Consider the following 20,807-nt stretch of genomic DNA (forward strand, 5'->3'; position numbering starts at 1 on the left):
AGATTGTCTGGTTGCTACTGTAAATAGGACTCTAATAATCGATTTGATTGCGACATATCGCAGCTTTTTAGCTACTGATTTTAGGCCGGGTGAATAAAGATGAGCAATTATAATACAATCTCTTTATTAAAAACTGCGATATGTAGCTATCAACTAGCTATTGATTTGTGGCTATCTTGTAGCCAGCTACACAAATTGCTTTTAATCAGTAATTGGTCAGTTTACGTGAATAAAAACTTTAGGAGCTTTCGTTATATTTTTGTTTACGTAAAGGTAAGCAGTATACTTAGTAATTGGTCAATTTTACTTTAATAAAAACTTGATAAAAATTGCTCATTTTTATTCACTCGGCCTTTAAGTCGAAATGTTTTAATACAGTTGTAGTTTCGGCGCACTGTTCCAGACTTGTGGAAAAAGATGTTGGTAAGATAGATAAGCGCAGTCAGTTTACTATTGACAATTGATTTTTGTTTATTTTATGTCATTAGAAACTGCACAAAATTCTTTATAACAAAGAACTAAAATAATTTTTAAATATTTTTGTTTAAAACCTAATGTAATTAAAGTTAAAAGATTTTCATAAGTGTGGCGCTACTGCAGTTTCCCCCCCCCCCTTTTTTTTTTTTTTATGATTGATTATGATAGAGAATTTTATGCTGATTCAGAAAAATATAAAAACGTAGACCTGAAAATCAACGGAAAGTGCTCTAATTCGAAGTCAAAGTTGTAAAAAATCCCATTAAAAACCCTAATATTCGCCATTTTTTTTCAAAACGCTTTCATTTTTAACGAAAATTAATTACCATTCCATAAGTGTTTCCCTTGCTATTCAGTTTTAACCCATTTTACTCTATATCTCATAGGATATTTATGATGTTGTATATATATATATATATATATATATATATATACAATTTATGAGATATATATATATATATAAATAAGATCTTTTTTATATATATAATATCATAAATATCATATCAGTACTAAATTTATATATATATATATATATATATATATATATATATATATATATATATATATATATATATATATATATATATATATAAGTTTAGTTTATTTTTTTGATAATACTTTACCTATATTATATTGCTTTATATTACTTTTAACTAACTTTTATTATTTTTATATAACATATATTATAATATGTGTAATAATAATATATAATATATATATATAAAATACATGTATTATATATATATATATATATATATATATATATATATATATATATATATATATATATATATATATATATATATATATATATATATATATATATATATATGTGTGTGTGTGTGTGTAGTCTATTCTTTTGATATTGCTTTACATATATGTAAAGCATTATCAAATATAAAAATTACATTTTTAGTTCATCAGGTCGTTAAGAACAGCTCGTCGAAAAAGTTTTGAAAATGCTAGAGCATCTTAATTGAAGATGCTAACATTGAAGCAGTTGAAAATAAAATAATTGATGATTATGAATGTGATGCAAGTTGTAATAATGATATTTCATTTGAGTCTAGCGACGTAATTAGTTCAGATGAGTCATCTGATAAGGACAATGACATAAGCATGACATCAAAAATCTACAACATAAATCAAAAGCTTTTGGACTTTTATTTAAGATATAATCTGACTAGAAATGCTATGGAAGCTCTTTTAAAGTTATTAAACATCAATTATGATAAAACTTTGCCATTATCTGTTACTACACTTAAAGCTAAGTCAATAACCTACAACCAGTCTAAAAATTGGGTAAAAAGAATTGAAAAAAAAAATTTGATGTCATATATTGGCGTCAAAGACAATTTATTGTATTGCATGGACCATCGTAATTTACAATTAAGTTTAAAAAATAAAGATGGCAACAGTGGCATAGTAAAATTACGACTGTTTTTTAATTTAGATGGTTTGCCTGTTTTTAAATCTTCTAAGTTATCATTTTGGCCAATTCTAATGTCATTAAGGGATTATAATTATATTGGTGCACTTCCTGTAGCATTGCACTGTGGTGTAGAAAAACCAAATTTGAATTTTTATCTTAAACAACTGGTTGATGAAGTGCAAATTTTAAGTGTTCCTTTTGATTTGAAAGGACAACAAATGGTTATTTCTGATGTTGATTTTATCTGCGATACCCCTGCACGTTCATTTGCTCAAAATATTTTTAATCACAATGCATACTACGGATGTGGGTACTGTAATATCAAAGGTGAGTATTGTTACAATCGTATTATTTTTACAGATCAGAATTGTACACCACGTTCTGATGAAAGTTACAAAAGTATATCAGAAAATAATCAGCATGGCCCTTCACCTCTTTTGAATATTCCTCAATTAAGTGGACTGCAATCGTCATATCCTCTAGAATATATGCATCTGGTACTCCAAGGTGTGATGAAAAAGTTATGCACATATTATTTCACTAAAGTACCTTTTCTGCATTTATCTTGTAGACTTTCACAACATTTACTGAGTAAGTTATCCGCTGAAATCGATGATATAAGGAAGTATTTACCATCAGAATTCTACAGAAAACTTAGTTCTTTGGTTAATTTTAAAAACTGGAAAGCCTCTGAATTTCGACAGTTTGTTTTATATTTTGGACCATTTCTCTTACATGATAAATTGCCAGATCGGTATTATGACCATTTTATTATGTTGCACTTCAGCATGTATGTTTTGGCTTCTGATGAATATGTTGCTTACCATGTTATTGCATCTGAGTGTGTTCAAAAAGTTTGTTGAATTTATGCCTATATTATTTAGCAAAAGATCTATGGTCTATAATGTGCATGTGTTAATTCATCTAGCTTTTTTTGTTGTAAAATATGGACCTTTGGACTCATTTTCTGCATTTCAATTCGAAAATATGTTGGGTTTATTAAAAAGACGAATTAAAACAGGTAGAAACATTTTTCAACACGCAATTGTTTGCCTAAATGATCTTCGATCAGTAACTAATAATCACTTGAACACTGTAAAGATTTCGACTGATCTGCCGGATTGTGCTTTTGTTATTGATGATGGTTCCATTGTTTTATGCACTAGTACAAGTCTTGACTGTTTACATATATCTGGAATTCTTTTATCTTATGTGAAGCCACTTTATACATTTCTGTACTCATCAAAAGTCCTTAGAATTGGATATTATCAGAAAAGTCGCACACATGCTTATAATGTTAGACCCATTCGAAAATGTATCATGATTATTTGTAGGGAAAACTACTTTCTAATTATCCCATTGGTCTGCAAATTAAACTAAAGTTTTAAAGTTGCTATGGGTTATAATTTTAACTTATTTACAGAACTTGATTAGTTTTTTTTTAATTTTTTAAAAAATTTTGTGTTGATTTAAAAATATATCAATTCATTTGAAGTCTTTATACTATTTTAACTGTGTATTTTCTAAATAATAAATGTATAATTTTTTATGTTACATTTTGCAAATGTTTTATTTCAGATGAATTATATTGTATATTTATATTGTGACAGTGAAGTTCTGGAATTAAAAAACTGTGACATAATAATGTCAGAGAAACTAAAAAATTGGTCTATGGATGATTGGAGATCTCGTGGTCAAACATTAACGGAAGATGACCTTCAAATAAAGGCAATGCATAAGGATGGTATAAATGCGGCATGCATATTACAGATAAGTATTTTATACCCTGTTGGAATTAAAAAATAAAAAGTGTTTCAGTAGTAACATTTTTTAAAAGTAAATTAATCTTACAAAATTGTATTTTTTATTTATTTTATACGTTTCAGTTGGAATTGATACGAAATTGCTTATTCAAAAAATTCAAAATCTTGTAGTAAACAAAAATTTTACTCCTAAAAACGGACTCTTCTGAAGAACCGTCTTTACCATCATGGCCGTTGTGGGAGCCACCAAAGCTCCCCAATTCCAATTCAGTATACATTTTTAACAATTTTTTATCCCATTTGTGAAAATAAGAATTTTTATTTGGTTTCGTTTGAATGGTTTGTTTGTTGCTTTTTTAGTTACCATTTTTAAATGAAAGAATCAGTATAAAATAATTAGAATATAGTGATAGAGTTTTTATATCATTTAAGAGTATTTATAATCATTGTTAATCTTGTTTTAGAACCTTCTGTCTGTCTCTGCCTCAATGGATCAAGTAGATGACTCGCCAGTTACACAGACAGTGTCTCCATCAGAGTTGCAGTCTGTTTCACAAATTCAACCACTATTGCATTCATCTTCTTCCTTTTCTTTGCCATCTCAAAAAAATGGGATAGACCAAATAAATAACTTTATTCTGAAAGCAAACGTTGAACTCAATACTGTTGAAGGCATTCAATTTATAGTGAATGCCATGTACAGAAAAGTTTGTGGGTTGGAAACCGAAATGCGTACCATACGTTCACTTTTAGACACTAACCATGGTAATAACGAAAATATAAATATAGATTATTTACCAGCAAATTCAGTTGAAGAGTTTGATTCACTAGAAAAAAAAATAATTCACTCTAATGATAAAGATATCATTTGCAGAAAGATGAAGCAAATTGGTGGGAAAAATGTAAGTGACTTTTTAAAAAATGCTTTAAAAACTTGCATAACAGACAAGCTATGTTGCAGCATCAATCGAACTGGTGCAGATAAAAAGCGTAGGTTTATAGGACCAGTCGAAAGTTTGATTTTTGATGCAGCTTACTGTTTATTTCCAACTGCCACTGAATCCAGTATGACTACCTTAATTGCGAAACACTTGAAAAAATCTAAAGATCGATATTTTGCAACAAGAAAGAGAAATTCTTCTTTAACAAATGATTTAAACAGTCCTGAAAAATTCGAAAATTAAACACTGACTCGTGTAGTGATTCCAGTTAAATTATTTTTTAAATTTTTTTTATTATTTATTCATCTTTTTTTTTTTTTAGTTATTTTATTCTTCATATATATTTTTAAATAACTTTTAATATTATTAATTTAATTTAAGCAAAATCATTTAGTTGTTAATGGCTTTTTTTATTTTTTAAAAATAATTCATACATTTTCTTTTAACATTTTATAATGGCTTTAACATTTATAATTTTTTATTGAAACCAGTTTTAACATTTTGTATTTAATTTGTCATAAATGCAATCTTATTTCAATGGTTATAATTCATTCCCCTGAAAAATATAGCATGCGATTTTTTGAGGAATATCTTCTAGCCTAACCGATATTTTCTAGCCAAGAAGTGTAGTTATTGTTACGAGTTTTCACTAGCTATTCTCTACCTTAATTAGCTAGCGGGTCGCTAGCTTATTTAGCTAGCAATTCGCTAGCTTATCAAGCTAGCGATCCTCGTGGCCAAATCGCTGTCTTTATCGTAACGACTTGTCGCTAGCTAGTCGCAATTTTTTGTAGCAAGCGATCCTCGTGGCCAAATCGCTATCTTTATCGTAACGACTTGTAGCTAGCGATCCGCTAGCTTAAAAAGGTAGCGATCCTCGTGGCCAAATCGCTGTCTTAATCGTTACGAATATCGCTAGCCATTCGCTAGCCGATTTCCCACCGGGTTGTAAAGTGGTACGGGTATCCTGATTCGTTCAACTGATAGGTTGATAATAAAGAATTGATAAGTTTGAAAAACTGATTTAAAATTACAAAAAATAGCTCAGAGTTTGTAAGAGAGTTTGTAACCATAATATATTAATATATTATTTTGGCTCAGAAGTTATAGAAATGACTTATGAGAATATAGATATGTTAATAGTTAAAATATGATATGAATTTATAGTTAGGGATATAGATGAAAAAAAATGAGCCAGAACGCCCTTTTTATACTCCTCATCTTTTTATATTTCAATACGCGAAACTTGTAGATATTATATGAACGACTAAATAAATAACAACTTTTCTTTAAACTTCCTTAGGCACTTTCGGTCCATTCATAAAGTCAAAAATCAGCCGGATTTTTTTATTTTATGAATCAAGTTTTTTCGAGACATTTTTTTTATCATAGAATAGATATTATAACAATCATTTGAATATATATACGAAGACTTTATTGAGATTTAATTGCCAGTTTAGATATAATTAATTAGTAAAAACCTTATACGTTAGCAATCAAACAATTCCTATTTGCTCACCCTCTGAGGAAAACCAAGCATTCATTGACAATATACTAAATAGTCAGTATTCACTACCGAACCGTCAGATCATTCTTTACCACCATTCATCAGACGCACAAACAGTTTAATCTCCTCCGTTAAATTCACTTGTGATTCCGTTCACAAACACTTATCTGCTCTCAACGCAATCAAATCAACTGAAGGTGACCATATTAGCTCATTTGTGCCTAAAGAATGTGCCAATGCAGCTGCTGCCCCACTTGCCATTATTTATCAAGAATCGTTAGATCAAGGCGTAGTTTCAAAGTCGCGGCTTTCGGCAATCGTAACGCCACTGTTCAAAAAAGGCTTCAGACTTGACCAAGCAAATTACAGGCCAATCTCCATTACTTCTGTACCATGCAAAGTAAAGGAAAAAATGGGCAAAAGATAGGATCACGGAGCATCTTGTAACCAACAAACTTATTGCCGGTTGTCAGCACGGCTTCATCAATAAAAAGGCCTGCGTCACAAATCTGCTAGAGACCATGGACTTTCTAACATACAGCGATCTCATGCACTTCCTGTTGACGTGATCATTGTTGACTTTGCCAAAGCTTTCGACCAGCCCTGACAAAAAACCATTGCAAAGAATTGATATCAACGGATTAGAAGGTAAAATTCTTGACTAGATTAAAGCTTTTCTTTCGAATAGATCACAACACAACCTCATCTAAAAATACAAAATCGAGAACAACGTTAATCCAGTTAGCTGGTATGTTGCTCCACTTATCATCCCACCAAATTACGGTCATCGCAAGAGCTTTTATCGTTTAACGGACAGCAATTGCCTCGCTCTATTCAACTTTTTTAACAACAACACTGGGAAATCTCAACCCGAGATAATAAAATTATTGTAAATTATTACGCGGCCAATAACTTATAATAAAAAAAAAAACATTTTTTGTGATATTTCATATCTTCGTTTTCCTAAAAAAAATACCTACCACATGATAGAAGAACATATTCTATCATAAAAAGTTGATTCCTTAATTATTCAAAAGCAAAAGAATAAACTTTGTTATAACTATTTCATTATATCCTATATTTTATTCTATTCTTTTATATCTATTTTAACGGTTAATAACTGAATAAACTAATAAACATAATAACTAATAAACTAACTAACTTAGCTGATTAACAAACATAAGATTATCATTGTTTACATTCATAATGAATACTGCATAGCTTGTTTTAACATTGGTTATTTAAAATTCAACTTACATATACTAAAGTAAAATATCTAAAAAGTTTGAAATAGTTGTTTACTAAACTAATATCTATTATACGTACTTTCAAGATTGAAACCACCTTGAAACAAATGTTGTTTCATTTAAATGAACACAGTCTTGAACTAAATTAACTCGCTTTCTATTAGGAATCAATCTTGCAACTCTCCGTATTTGCACAACTTTTTTACTCGAATCCCATTTTTTAATTAGCTAACTGTGCATATTTTTAAAATTCTTTTTCATTAGACTACACTTTTAATATCTGTAAAAATTTACGTCAGTAATTTAAATTATATATATATATATATATATATATATATATATATATATATATATATATATATATATATATATATATATATAAAATAAATGTATATATATACATATATAACATTAATTAATTTAAGTGTATTGTCTATTTTAATTTATCAAAAATGTTTTTCGTTAATTTATAAAAATCAGTTTATTTTGTAAAATTAATAAATCTTTTTTACTTAATGATTTTATTTTTATTTTTTATATAGAAAGTTAACTGAACAGGAATAGTAATGTTTTGGTAAAGTGATTTCAATAAGTTTTGCAAGCTTTTTATAAAAATGGACAAAAGTTTAAATTTAAATTTTAGTGAAACTCAAAGTTTAGTTACAGATACAAAAAAACCTATACCACCTCCACGTCCTGTACCAGTTCCTCGTCCAAGAACTAATGTGCCATCAAGAATCAATGATTCAAGTTTAAGTTCAGAAAAATTATATGATTTAAATGATAAACCATCTGTCAATCCCTTTGAGGAAAATGTATATTTAAAAAAACCTTTATTTAAAAATAAATGTGAGTTAAGCAAAGGTAGAAAGAAATTGCAACAAATGGTGAAAAACAATGCATCTGCTGCTGATAAAAGAATTGTTGCTGAGAAATTACTTAACTTAGATCTAACAATAACATTGAAATATATTGTTTTGGACATTTTGGATTTTTTACTATCAAACAAGGTTATTTGTTTTAATGTTTATATATACACACTTGAGCAGATTTAATTTTGCACTGCTCTAATATATCCTAGTGAGAAACTAGGATATATTATTTAACTATTGCGGATATATTGCGACTAGGTTTATATCAGTTTTTGAGCATTTTTGAATATTATTATTTAAGTTTGTGTTTTAATAAAAAAAAATTTGTTTGTTGTTGATTTTTGAGTTGGATATTGATGGGAATAATTAAACTTTTAGTTTTATTTATTAACATAAAAACATTAGGTTTTATATAAATAATATGCGTACAATATGTTGATAGCTACAAAACATAAATAGTAGCTTTTTAGCTAACTACAATATAACAACAAGTATATAGCTTGTTAACTGCTATATATTGTAATTTTTTTGCTAGTGATCATACAAAAATTATACTTGCTGCATCTTTAAACACTTGAACTATTATTGTTAATATGATAAATTAATAGTTTCATATTAAGGCTCTGAGCTAATTATATTGTAGCTTTTTTGCAATGTGACTTTTTTTGCATAGGAAGTTTAACAATAAATAGACGACATGTACTATTTTTTAATAGATGTTTTAACTTATTTTTATCCATTTATTCATCCCAAAATTAAAAAATTATGAACTTTACAAAATTAGGTTAGGCAATCCTTTCCAGGAAACATGTCTAGTATTTTGTTTTGTTACGCATGAGTATTTTATTTTAAACAACTTGGTCACAGCCGTTTGCAAATTGTTTTATATTAAGCGTTGCGCAAAAAACTAAGTTTTAAAAACAAAAAAAGCACAACTAACAAAATAGCAAATTAAAATAATATTTTTTCTATTTAAATAAATGCAAATAAATAAAGAAATAATAGTAATTTATATAATTTGTGTACTCTTTTTACTTTTGTTTCTTTAGAGTTTTTATTTTCATTTACAAAATTTGATAAGTCAACATTAAAAGTAATGACTTTCCTATATTTCATTTGTTTTTTTTAAAGAGGTAATCGAAATTATAAATTGTTATCAGTTTGTAAAATGTATTTGTAGAAACAAGTATATACTGTTTAAATTTATTGAAACAAGTATATATTGTCCCTATATGAAAATGTCTATGTAATTCATGCGCATATTTTTATGTATAAGTTTTATTATTATATAAATGTATTTATTTATATGCGCACATTTAGCTTAATTGAATAAGGGCAAAAAATTGCGACCTTGTTTCTATGTTTTATGGTAAGACCTTTATATCAAATAATTTTTGTTGACCTGATGCCGACCTCAATGAGATTGAGGTCAGCTAATTATTGCCTACCTCATTTTTCCTAATACTGAGGGTTGTATATGTAAAATATTTTTAACAATTATCATAAATAATTGCATAACAAATAATAATGATTATTATTAATAATTCACCAATAACATAGAAGCCCTAAGTGTAGAATTAAGCATACTGATCCGAATGTTAAAAAGCAACAGGTATCCAAAATTACAAAGGCTAAAGATTGGGGATAAACAGCGTTTAGGAATAGAAAGGTAATATAAAACAATTAAGACTACGTGAAAAATGTGTAGACGGCATGGCCTAATTAAAGCTTAAAAACTATGTATATATGTGTGTGCACCTAACTTAAAAAAATACACTGAAAGGCTTAAATGGTATATAAAATCTGAATGCAAAGAGATGTGTATCATTCATAAGCGTACAACAAAAAAAATTTTATATACAAAAAAGAAAGAGAAATGGTTACACTGCAAATACATGTCCAGTGGTATTTAAAACAGAAAAAGAGTTTAAAAGAATTGGCATTGAATTCAAACCACGGTGTGTTCAGTTTTTATGACCCTGCAATGTTTACAGCCCCCTCAAATTGAGGGGGTTAAAACTTTATATGGTCATAGTTTTTGAAAAATAAGAAATTATTGCATGAAATTTGAAAATTGTTGATGAATATAAATTTAGATAAAAATAATAAAGAAAATATTTTACAAACTCATGACTCCCACGTTAAGGGCCGGATGGGCCCAAAAATTAGGGTTTTTTTTGTTCCCAAGCTCCATTCACCCCAATTCTTTGCAAAACATTCTTTTTTGATATGCATAAACATACAAAAGTTTGGAGTTTGCACAATGCCTGTAAGTGTCAAAACTCAAACATCTAAAAATCCAGTGTACACCACTGCTAATGTACGATAAAATCTTTCAGTCACAGCAGTTAGCAAGTCTGCTGTAGAGCAAGAAGTTTAAAAACTAATTGATTATCTAACAGTTAGTTATTTGACTCAAGTTGCGGTATTAGAGATTTGTTGATCAAGGTTCAAAGACCTTACTTATAATAGAGGTATTTAAAAGGGTGAGAATGTTCTTCAAAGTTTTTGAAAATTAGAACTACAGATGCCATTTTCTAGCTGGTAGAAAAACAAGATTCAGTCAAGCACTTATTAAATAGTTTAGAGAGAATCAAAAAGAATTCTGGTTAAACTTTAGTGAGACTATGACAGGAATGTTATTTGAATCACAAGCCATAAAAGAGTTTAATTGAGATATGATTTCAGCAACGGAAGCTGAAGTGATTTGAATGTCTAACAATGGGTTAACCTGTTTAATTGGAATGGAAGGAAGAGTATGGCAGTAAGATTTAAGAGTTGAATTCGAAGAAATGTTATTTGCAAATAGTTCTGCCTAGGGCTGCCAATTTGAACTTTTTTTAAAAAGTTCGAACTCGAACACTTTCGAACTATTTAGGAAAAAAGTTTGAACTTTTTCGAACTTCTTAAAATAGTTTTTATTTATTTAAAATTGAAAACAAAAGGTTACAAATAAAACACAAAACTGTTAATTTATTTATTAAGACTTTTTATTTGGTTATAAAAAGTAAATGCAAGGTATCATCCTGTAACCAGTTTCTTTTTCTATGCGAAAACAATCCATGGCTAGAGTGCCCTTTTACGAGATCATACCATTTGAAAATCATATATTTTAATAAAACATTTTCAGTTCTTTAGCTAGAGTCAGTTCTTTGTTATAATTTCTAACATCGTTACCATTTTTGGCTTTTTTATTAATATCGAGTCTATCTCTGTAAGCTGGAATAATCTTTGAATAAGATTAATTTGCAAAATTATCTATATTATTATTTTTTATTTTGTTCTCAAACTGATTACCTTGACTTTTATGCACGAGATTATTGTTTTAATAATTTAATTTTTATTGATGTTATTACATTTGAGAACCTTTATTTTGTGTTTATTTTTAAGTGTCTTGTAATAGTGCGTGTTGAGGCACATTTCGCTCATTGCAGCTTTATGCAAAAAATGAAAATACTCCTAAACTTCAGATTTTCTAGATGTGCTAACGCTGAGTAGCCATTTTTGTTTGAAATTAAAACTCTTTATAATTTTAATTTCAAACGTAAATAAACAGTGGTCAAATGGTGAAAAAGTATCAGCCACTGTTTAACTACTTTCTAATAGGAAAAAATCGATCCTACCTTAAATGAGTAGTACAGATGTTGTAGTTTTGATTTTATTTTTAGAGTTTCCAGACAAACACAAAACAAAAAAAAGCAAAAATATTCAAATTTATAATTTTTACTTATATTTCAGCTTGTTTTACAAAAATTAATGAAAAGACATATCATTTTTTAAAATTTAAAAGTTCGAACTATTAGGAGAAAAAAGTTCGAACTTGAATGTTGAAATTTTTGCGTAAAATTCAAATGTTCGAACTTGAACATGTTTGAACTAGCAGCCCTATTTCTGCATTATCCTTGGGAGAGGTAATAAGATTAGTCTCATAAATGAGAGATGAAATGTTTGACCTACCTTTATTAATGATCTGTTAAAGATTTTCTAAAAGTCTCTAGAGGGTCATTCTGAGCCAAGTGGTCCAAAGGACCCCACTCGACCATCCCAGAATAAAATTTTTTCAGTATGTAGTTGAACATGTTTCATGAACATTGCCAAAGTTCCATGTCAAAATATTTGTTATTTTGGATTTGGTGGTACTTTTTGTTAGGCTCACCCAAATTTCAATATCATTCAGTGGACAAAAAATCGTATTTTGGGGGTCTCATATTTTTGCAGTGAAAGAGTAATATATCTTGAAAGCTTGGATTCTTAATAAACCTAAGGTGCAAATTGCAAATTATTAATTGCAACTTCTGATTTCATGTTTAGATTTTAGTCTATGGCTCAACAAATAACATCACAAATTCAATAGCATAAACTTTTATTATTTTTTTGTTGGGTCATATCTCCAAAACAAAAGGTTTTTCAGTATTATTTTTTTTTTCTAAAGGTTTTACATACTAATATCAGGCCTTGTAACGAGATTTTGCTGCGTAATGAAAACGCGTAATGCATTTCAAAGTAACTCAACTCAGCAAATATATTTTGTATTGTTAAAAGTTATATTGCATCACTAGCGTCTTTTTAGGTACCGCATTGTAATTAATGTTTTTTTTTAATGCATTAAAAATCATAAAGTCATTTTTTTTCCTCACTATAACAAAAAATACAAATAAAATCTTAGTTCCTATTTGAAAAATCATTCTTATTATTTTTTTCAAATATGAACTAAATTTTATTTTGAAAAAAATATTTTTTTCATAAAATGTAACTTAATAATTATTTATTTTCTTATAATTTTACAGTTGATTTTTGGTTATTTAATTAACTGTTAAAAAATTTTATCTTATTTATTTTGTGAACTCTTTTTAAAAGTGTTTTTAAAACAATTTTAAAACAATAAAGGGTTTTATCAGTTACCGATAACATATTTGTGATCATAATTTATTTTCATAAATTAAACGAATGTCTTTAAAACTTTACGTCATTGAATTGACAATAAATAAAATATCTTATTAATAAAATATTTACATCAAAATAAATCGTGCTTTTTTAAACTATTATGACAAAAAATAATTTGTATATTTAAAAGGAATTTATAGTTTTAATTTCTTAAGATAAAACTTAAAACACTTTATTTTCTATAACTAATTTTTAAGAACAAAAAAAAAATTATTAAACAAACTTTTTCTTTAACAAAAAATCTATTAGTTTACAATAGCGGTTAAATGCTTTTACTTACGACTTTATTTCTTCTGAATAAACGTCACGTTAACTACAATCGTCACATATACGATATAAACGTCACATATACGATACAAACGTCACATATACGATATCAAAAGATAATTTAAATATTCTAAAAGATATAAGTTTTTGCGAAATGCAGAACTGCTGAAGGCTTTTCTGCATTTTTCCATTTCATCATTGGAAATAGCTTATTTTACACTTCTAGAAACAAAGAAAATCAGAGAGATTTTTTCTATAAATGAAAATAATTAGATCAATATAAAGATTTTTTAAGTTTTACAATTTTGTACTATTATTTATACATAAAGATTTATTATACTTTTGTAAAGACAAGTTTTACCGAAAATCAAAATATTTTAATATTCAAAAAATATTTTTTTAATATTTCCTTGAGCTATTTCAGATAAATAAACAAATCAGCAAAACGTGAAGCGCAAAGTGGCGCATAACTGCAAATAACTAAGTTTTTTAACAAAATCGAATTATAAGATTTTTTTTTAATTCAATTTTAATATCATATCATTTTAAGGGGCTGTCCATTAATTACGTCAACAATTTCTGGCGATTTTTACCACCTCCCTCCCCCTTGTTAACAACTTTTCAAGCTTTCAGAGCCCCCCTTTCCCCTCATAAAGTTACATCAACAGTTATTTATCCCTCCTCCTTGAGGAAATTAAAAATTAAAAATTAAAAAAAAAAAAAAAAAAAGGAAACATTTTAAATAATAGTAGTATAATATAATAGATTAACTATAATATAAGATAATCAAAAATATATATAATTAAAATGGTAATATAATGCATTTATAATATAATAGATGAGTAATTATAATAATAATAATACTAATAATAATAATAATAATAGTAATAGTAATATAGTAAGCAATAGTAGTAGATTACAACTTTAAGAAAAAGTAATAATATTAAAATATCTGGAAAAATGTTTGAAATTCAGAAGAACATAGAGAAACACTAAAGCTTTAATGAAGGAGAATATTCCTCAATGTTTTCCAAAATTCTTACCATGATAAAGAAATCGTAACTAATGAAGTTTTGACAAGATCTTCAAGAATTCTTTTACACAACAAGTTTATATTTTTAAGTTGTTATAATACAATTAATAATTGCATTATCTAGGATAAGGACTGTTGATGGGTACCCGTGTACCCATTAACATTCCTAGTCCTAGATAATGCTAAATATTTAGCATAATTTATGTACAGTGCAATGTCACAACCTGTGAATGTACCAATCCTCCTTACTTTAACTTTAAACCTAATCCAATATCATATTGAAAGCAAACTATTTCTAGTAGAGTCTCGTATAACAAAATAATGCATTTGATAATTTGTATAAACCAAATGTTAGAAATCTTTTAAGACCCAACTGCCAAAGTTTACAATTTATATATATTTTCCAGTTTTTAAAGAGCTGCTAACATCTTGTTTTCAATATTATAATAGTATTTGTGCATTGAGCTGGAGAACTGCATTTAACTTCAAAGTTTTAACACCAAATTTGGCTTGCAAGCAGCAGATTTCCGACCCCTAGTATAAACATTTAATAAACACAATGTAGACTATGTACTTACATAATTCTTTATTTGTTTTCACAGCAGACCAACAAACACAAACTTTGAAAAAATAATAGTGTCACGAATAAACACCTTGTGTTTGCTTATTTAGTTCTGTTTGTATGAGGTATTTAAAAAGTATATATGTCTGTATGTAAGTCTGTATGTATGGGGTTTTAAAAAAGTGTCATTATTTTAAAATTAGTGTCATTAAAACACTGAAGGTTGATTGAGTGTGTAACACAAGACTATAAACGCTGCCCTATTTTTCTTTTTTTAAGTAACTAAATTCATTGAAAAAAGTAACTATGTTGACATCAACTCCACACCGGTACTGCTTTGTGGTAGGACATTATTATTTAGTAATAAACCACGAACAGCCAAAAAGGCTGGTATTAATAGTGTCACTTGAAAATATTATATCATCATGTCATCAATATTGTCAATTTTTTCACTTTTGTTTGTGGTTGAATAAGCTTTGTAGCAATTTGAGAAGCTGTGGTGCAGGTGGTTGCACACTTGCCTCAGAAACATAGGATCCATGTTTTAAACTCCACCTCTTAGGTAAGGATATAGGCGTGAACTTCCAATTAAATGCTAATCTGCAGTTCTCTGTAATAAAACCGTAAGTATTTCTTGGGGCACCTAAATAAAATTAAAAAATTAAGTTTAGACACAATTTTTGAACCGGACAAATTACTTTATTTGATAACTTTGAAAGACAGTCTGCAGTTCCAAGGTCAATACATTTCGACCCTTTAACTGAGCAGCAATTGGCTTTACCAATAGGATTTTAACAATAGCGCTGTAAATGTATTTCACCAACAGCAGTGATTTGTGGTGGAAAGAAATTAAAGTAATATTTTTGATTAAATTATAAGTTCACCTGACAATCATACTCTGTTCGTCTATTAAAAGTTCTGAACAAAAGTTAGTAAAACTCTTTTTTTGTGAATAAGTACTTAAATGATATAAACTTATGTCAAATTTTCCAATACTATAAGTACTTAAGTTTTGTTCAACAGACATGTCAGGATGAAGATATATTTAAATTATTTTATTGTTTTATTTTCAATTTTAACTTTAGCCTTCTAATAATTCTAATCGATATTGTAATAAACTTATTTAAATTAAACTTTTGAATTTCATTTAGAGAGACATGTCCGTAGAATAAAAATATACTTACTAAAATTAGCTCTACATGGCAAGTTAATTTACGGACCCTAATATCACTTTCAAAATATCAAAGACTTTATGGACCTAACTAAGCTTATAAAAGTCAAATGGTTTAAGTTCAAAGAAATCTCTCTAAAATGGTTTACATTGTTTCTTGAAGTGTGAATTAAGCTCTTTCCAATAATGAATTTCAAAAAATAAAAAAAGTTTGCCCACATTCAGTTTTAGGGGTTCAAATACATGTATTCTAGTATATTTTACTTTTGTTGCCATATTGGTTACATAATAACTCAACATCTTTTTTATTCATATTAGGTACGAAAAGCCTTCAGAAAAAAAACAATATTGAAAACCTTTAGTTAGGGAGAAATGACCCTACAAAAAAAAAAAAAAAGTTTATGGTGTTATATTTGTGATGCTATTTGTTGAACCATAGACTGAATTCTGAAATGAAATGAAAGTTGTAATAAATAGTTTGCAATCTCCACCTTCGGTTTACTAAAAATCAATGTTTTTAAGATATATTACTGGCAAAAATATCAGACCCCAAAACATACAATTTTTAGTTACAGAATGATATTAATATTTGGGCAAGTCTTACAAAAACTACCACAAAATCCGTGGTAACAAACATTTTGGCTTGAAACTTTGGCAATGTTCATGAAACATGTTTAACTACATACTGACAAAATTTTATTAAAATCTGAGATGGTTGAGTGGGGATGATTTCGGAAATTGAACAATTTTTTTTTTTAATTATTCACCTCCCCAAGGCCGAGAAGGCCACTACAATCGAGGAGGCTGCTTTGTGGTTACAACCTCCCTCATCTCTATAACTCCGAAACACAAACCTCGAAGCCGCTGCGCGGAGAAACAAGTTTGGTGTGGAATGACCCTAGAGCCTAACTTCGGTGATATGATCTTGTATCATGATTAGTAAACTGAGAATAATGAAGCTTTACATCAGACAGCACTTTTTTACATCAATTTCTTGCGATAGTAAATTGGCATTTCTTCTTAAGAGAGTTGTTCTTTTGAAAAGATGAAAAAAATGATTACAATTAGATATAGCAGCTACACAAGAATTTGAAAACCATGGCGTAGAATGAGGCTTGACTCAGAATGGATGAGAAGAAATAAAAGCTTCCATTCCTGCTTGAATCCAGGAGGTTTTGGAGGAGGTGCATTTACCATTGGAGAGAGAAAAGACCAATGACCGTCACAAAGAAAATCACAAAAAGAATCCCAGTCAGCTTTAGGGTAGTAGTAAGTAGTGAAGTATGAGATGAAAGATTTATAGAGATCATTGCATGGTCGGAACCACCTAAAGGAGATAAAGGAGAAACTGAACACAAGCTAGGGTCAGAGACGAAATCCAACTCAAGGAGTGAAGGTAAGTGATTAGGGTTGTCTGGAAAATAAGTCACAAAGTTAACTATTTAAGTAAGAGATTGAGAAATGAAAAATTTATAGGCTTTATTGCCAGCAGAGTCATTGGTATTAGAGCAAATCAATTCAGTGTCATGAATAGCTTGGCTATTTATTACACTGAATAGCGTGTCATTAAATCATTTAAGTCACTAATAACAATAATATTGGCAGAAGGGTAAAGAGAAAATTTGTTCAACACCTTTTCTCTTTGTTCTAAGTAGCTCTATTTCATCTTAAAATTCTACTCTTGTCAATGTTATTTCTGATCAAATTAACCAGGCCCTTTTTCCTTATCATTCAGCCGATATCGTTGTTGTTAGTGACTTTAAAGCTCATCACACTGAATGGCTTAGTTCTAGTGTCAGTGATTCTGCAGGCGTTTAAGCCACAACTTTTGCCTTTCTCAATCTCTAACACAAATAGTGAATTTTCCTACTGACAATCTGAATCATTTACATTCTCTACTAGACTTGTGTCTTGTGCTCAGTTTCTCCACATTCACCCTTAGGTGCTTCTGATCACGGTTTAATCACTCTTTTTTTTTCTATATCATCCGAATTTCCCTATTATCGTACCTCTTAACTACCTTAAAGCTGACTGGGGCTCTTTCTGTGATTTTTTTGTGATGGTTCTGCGGTAAAAATCTTTGTCTTTCTGCTGAAAAATGTGCTTCTTACTTAACTTCTTGGATTTAGGCTAGCATGGAATCTATTATTCCCTCTTGATGATTCCCAGCTTTTGGAAATTGCTGCTGCAATTTCCAATCAAAACTATTACTTTCATATCTATCAGCAAAACAATTCTCCAGAAAATAACCATCTGTTTACAATTGCTAGAAACAAGTGCTCATCAGAGTCTTGTTTTCCAGTCTGCTGAAAAGTGGCATCTGTTATCCCTTTTTTTAAAATTCTGGAGAACGATTTGACTTGCCTTGCTATAATCCCATTAGTCTTCTTTCTATCACTAGCAAGGTTTTTGAGTCTTTAATTAACAAACACTCAATCTTCTATCTTGAATCTAATAACTTGCTTTTCTGATCATCAAAATGGTGCTCAATCTTCTTGTTCTACTGCTGATTTGTTAATGGTATTAACTGATAGGTTTTATTGTGCTTTAGATAGATGTGGTGACTTTTGCTCTTGGCATTTCTAAAGCCTTTAATAAAGTTTGCATGCTCGTCTTCTCCATAAGCTCTCTTCTAGCTGTGTATCAGGTAATATCTCAAAGAATAATGAATCCTTCCTTACCAATCGTAGGATAAAAGTTGTCCTCAATGGACAGCACTCTTCTTCTTATTCTGTAACTTCAGGGGTTCAGGGTTAGGGTTAGGTTTTATCCCTGACTCTATGCTTTTTTTAGGTTCTATCCTTGACTCAATGCTTTTTTTTAAATTTACATTAACGATCTCTCAGATTTTGTCACATTTAAGTTAGTATTGTTTGCTGATGATACTACCATTTATTCTTGTCTAGATAAAAAGCCAACACTCTCTGATTGCTTAGAGGGGCATTTGAGCTTGAAAAGGATCTCACTTCTGCTATAGCATGGAGCTCACAGCGGCTGGTGAACTTTATCCCAGACAAACTCAATTTTTTTCCAGCCAATTGTTATTGCAACAATCTAGATCTTTCTATATTTATGAACAGTTATGTACTTGATGAGTCATTAACCCTTTTTCTTCTCGGATTAACTTCTTTCTCTCTCTTGATATTTCTTGGAAACCATATATCTAATCCATTGCAAAATTAGCATATGCTAAAGTTGCATCTTTTTATCGTGCTTGCCACTTTTCATTCTAATCTCAAATCTGTCCTTGTATAGAATACTGTTGCCATATTTGGGGTGGATCTTCTAATGATGCCTATTCTCTTCTAGACAAGGTGCAAAAACGCATTGTAAACATAGTTGTACCTGTTCTTGCATCCAGCCTTCAAGTATTGTTACATCATCATAATTTTGCTTCTCTTTCTCTTTTCAATAAATACTATAATTGGCACTTCTCTAAAGAACAAGCATCTTTTGTGCCATCTACTAAAATTCATTCTCGTGTTATTTGTCCTTCAATTAAGTCTCATCCTTTTACTGTGACTTTTCCAAATTGCTCCAAAAAGTTTTATTCGTCTGGTTTTTTTTCTTGAACATCAGTTTTTTCTTGAACATCAGGAATATTTATTGTATTTTTCAGGAACATCAGGAATATTTGACTTTGACTTTGCTCCTTTTATCTTGTTTCCTTGATTCATTCTAAGTAAGTGCCTAAATTTTGATTCTTCTAAGTTATCTTGCTTTATAAACTTTATCTTTTCTCTTCCAGTAATATCCAACTCTAATGGCGGTTTCTTGCAGCCTTTTGGAAGTGAAGATATTTTTGAACTGTTATAATTGTCACAAACTAATTGCTGTTGTTAGGTTTGTTAGGTTGTTATTCAATTAAAAAAAGTTAAATTTTAATTGCTGTTATAGTTTTCATGAATTACATAATATCTCATTTGTCGATATTTTATAATATCTATAATTTGTCAAGCAACAACAGAGCATTCGTCTTTACTTAACTTTGTGTTTTTGCATATTGCTATTATAATTTGTATGAATATCACCATATGATACTATTGCTCAGAAAATTTTCAGTAAACTTTTTAAATTTTTCCTAAACTTTTTTTTTTCGAATTTGCTTTTTTTTTTATTTTTAAACTTTACTTTTCTTTAAATTTTTATGAGCTCTTGATTTAAGTTTTAATTCTTTTTTAATTTTCGTTTGTTGATTGAAAATCAATTTACACGGTTGGTTTATTGTCTAAAAAGCGACTTTGTAATATATATATATATATATATATATATATATATATATATATATATATATATATATATATATGTGTGTGTATATATATATATATATATATATATATATATATATATGTGTGTGTATATATATATATATATATATATATATATATATATATATATATATATATATATATATATATATATATATATATATATATATATATATATATATATAAAATACATATATATGTTTTAATATACATATATATATATATATATTTTTGTAATATATATACAGCTTTGACCTAAAGTTTGGAACACCCTTACATTTTTGAAGGAAACGACACATTTTGTGTAATAACATAGCAACATG

At 28.5% G+C, this 20,807-nt stretch overlaps 2 protein-coding genes across 2 annotated transcripts in view; both read left to right on the forward strand.

Annotated features, from left to right (window-relative positions):
• Positions 1-366: 366 nt before the first annotated feature.
• On the forward strand, positions 367-4,517 carry LOC136091435 (uncharacterized). The gene is made up of 4 exons (XM_065819019.1): positions 367-423; positions 1,394-3,679; positions 3,789-3,942; positions 4,137-4,517. Exon 2 carries the CDS (start codon positions 1,597-1,599, stop codon positions 2,770-2,772), a length of 1,176 nt encoding a protein of 391 aa, XP_065675091.1. The 5' UTR covers positions 367-423; positions 1,394-1,596; the 3' UTR covers positions 2,773-3,679; positions 3,789-3,942; positions 4,137-4,517.
• A 3,378-nt stretch (positions 4,518-7,895) lies between these two features.
• The window catches only part of LOC136092474 (E3 ubiquitin-protein ligase RNF31-like), a 126,710-nt gene continuing 113,798 nt past the window's right edge, over positions 7,896-20,807 (forward strand). The window contains exon 1 of the mRNA XM_065820758.1: positions 7,896-8,377. Within this exon, the coding sequence (XP_065676830.1) occupies positions 7,982-8,377 (396 nt within the window). The 5' untranslated portion in view covers positions 7,896-7,981. The remainder of the gene's footprint in view (positions 8,378-20,807) is intronic.

Source organism: Hydra vulgaris, chromosome 15 (genome assembly GCF_038396675.1).
Source record: "Hydra vulgaris chromosome 15, alternate assembly HydraT2T_AEP".
In the NCBI taxonomy this organism is placed as follows: Eukaryota; Metazoa; Cnidaria; class Hydrozoa; order Anthoathecata; family Hydridae; genus Hydra; species Hydra vulgaris.

Coding starts and splice junctions, on each gene's coding strand:
- LOC136091435 (XM_065819019.1), top strand. CDS start 1,597: ATGACATCAAAAATCTACAACATAAATCAAAAGCTTTTGGACTTTTAT.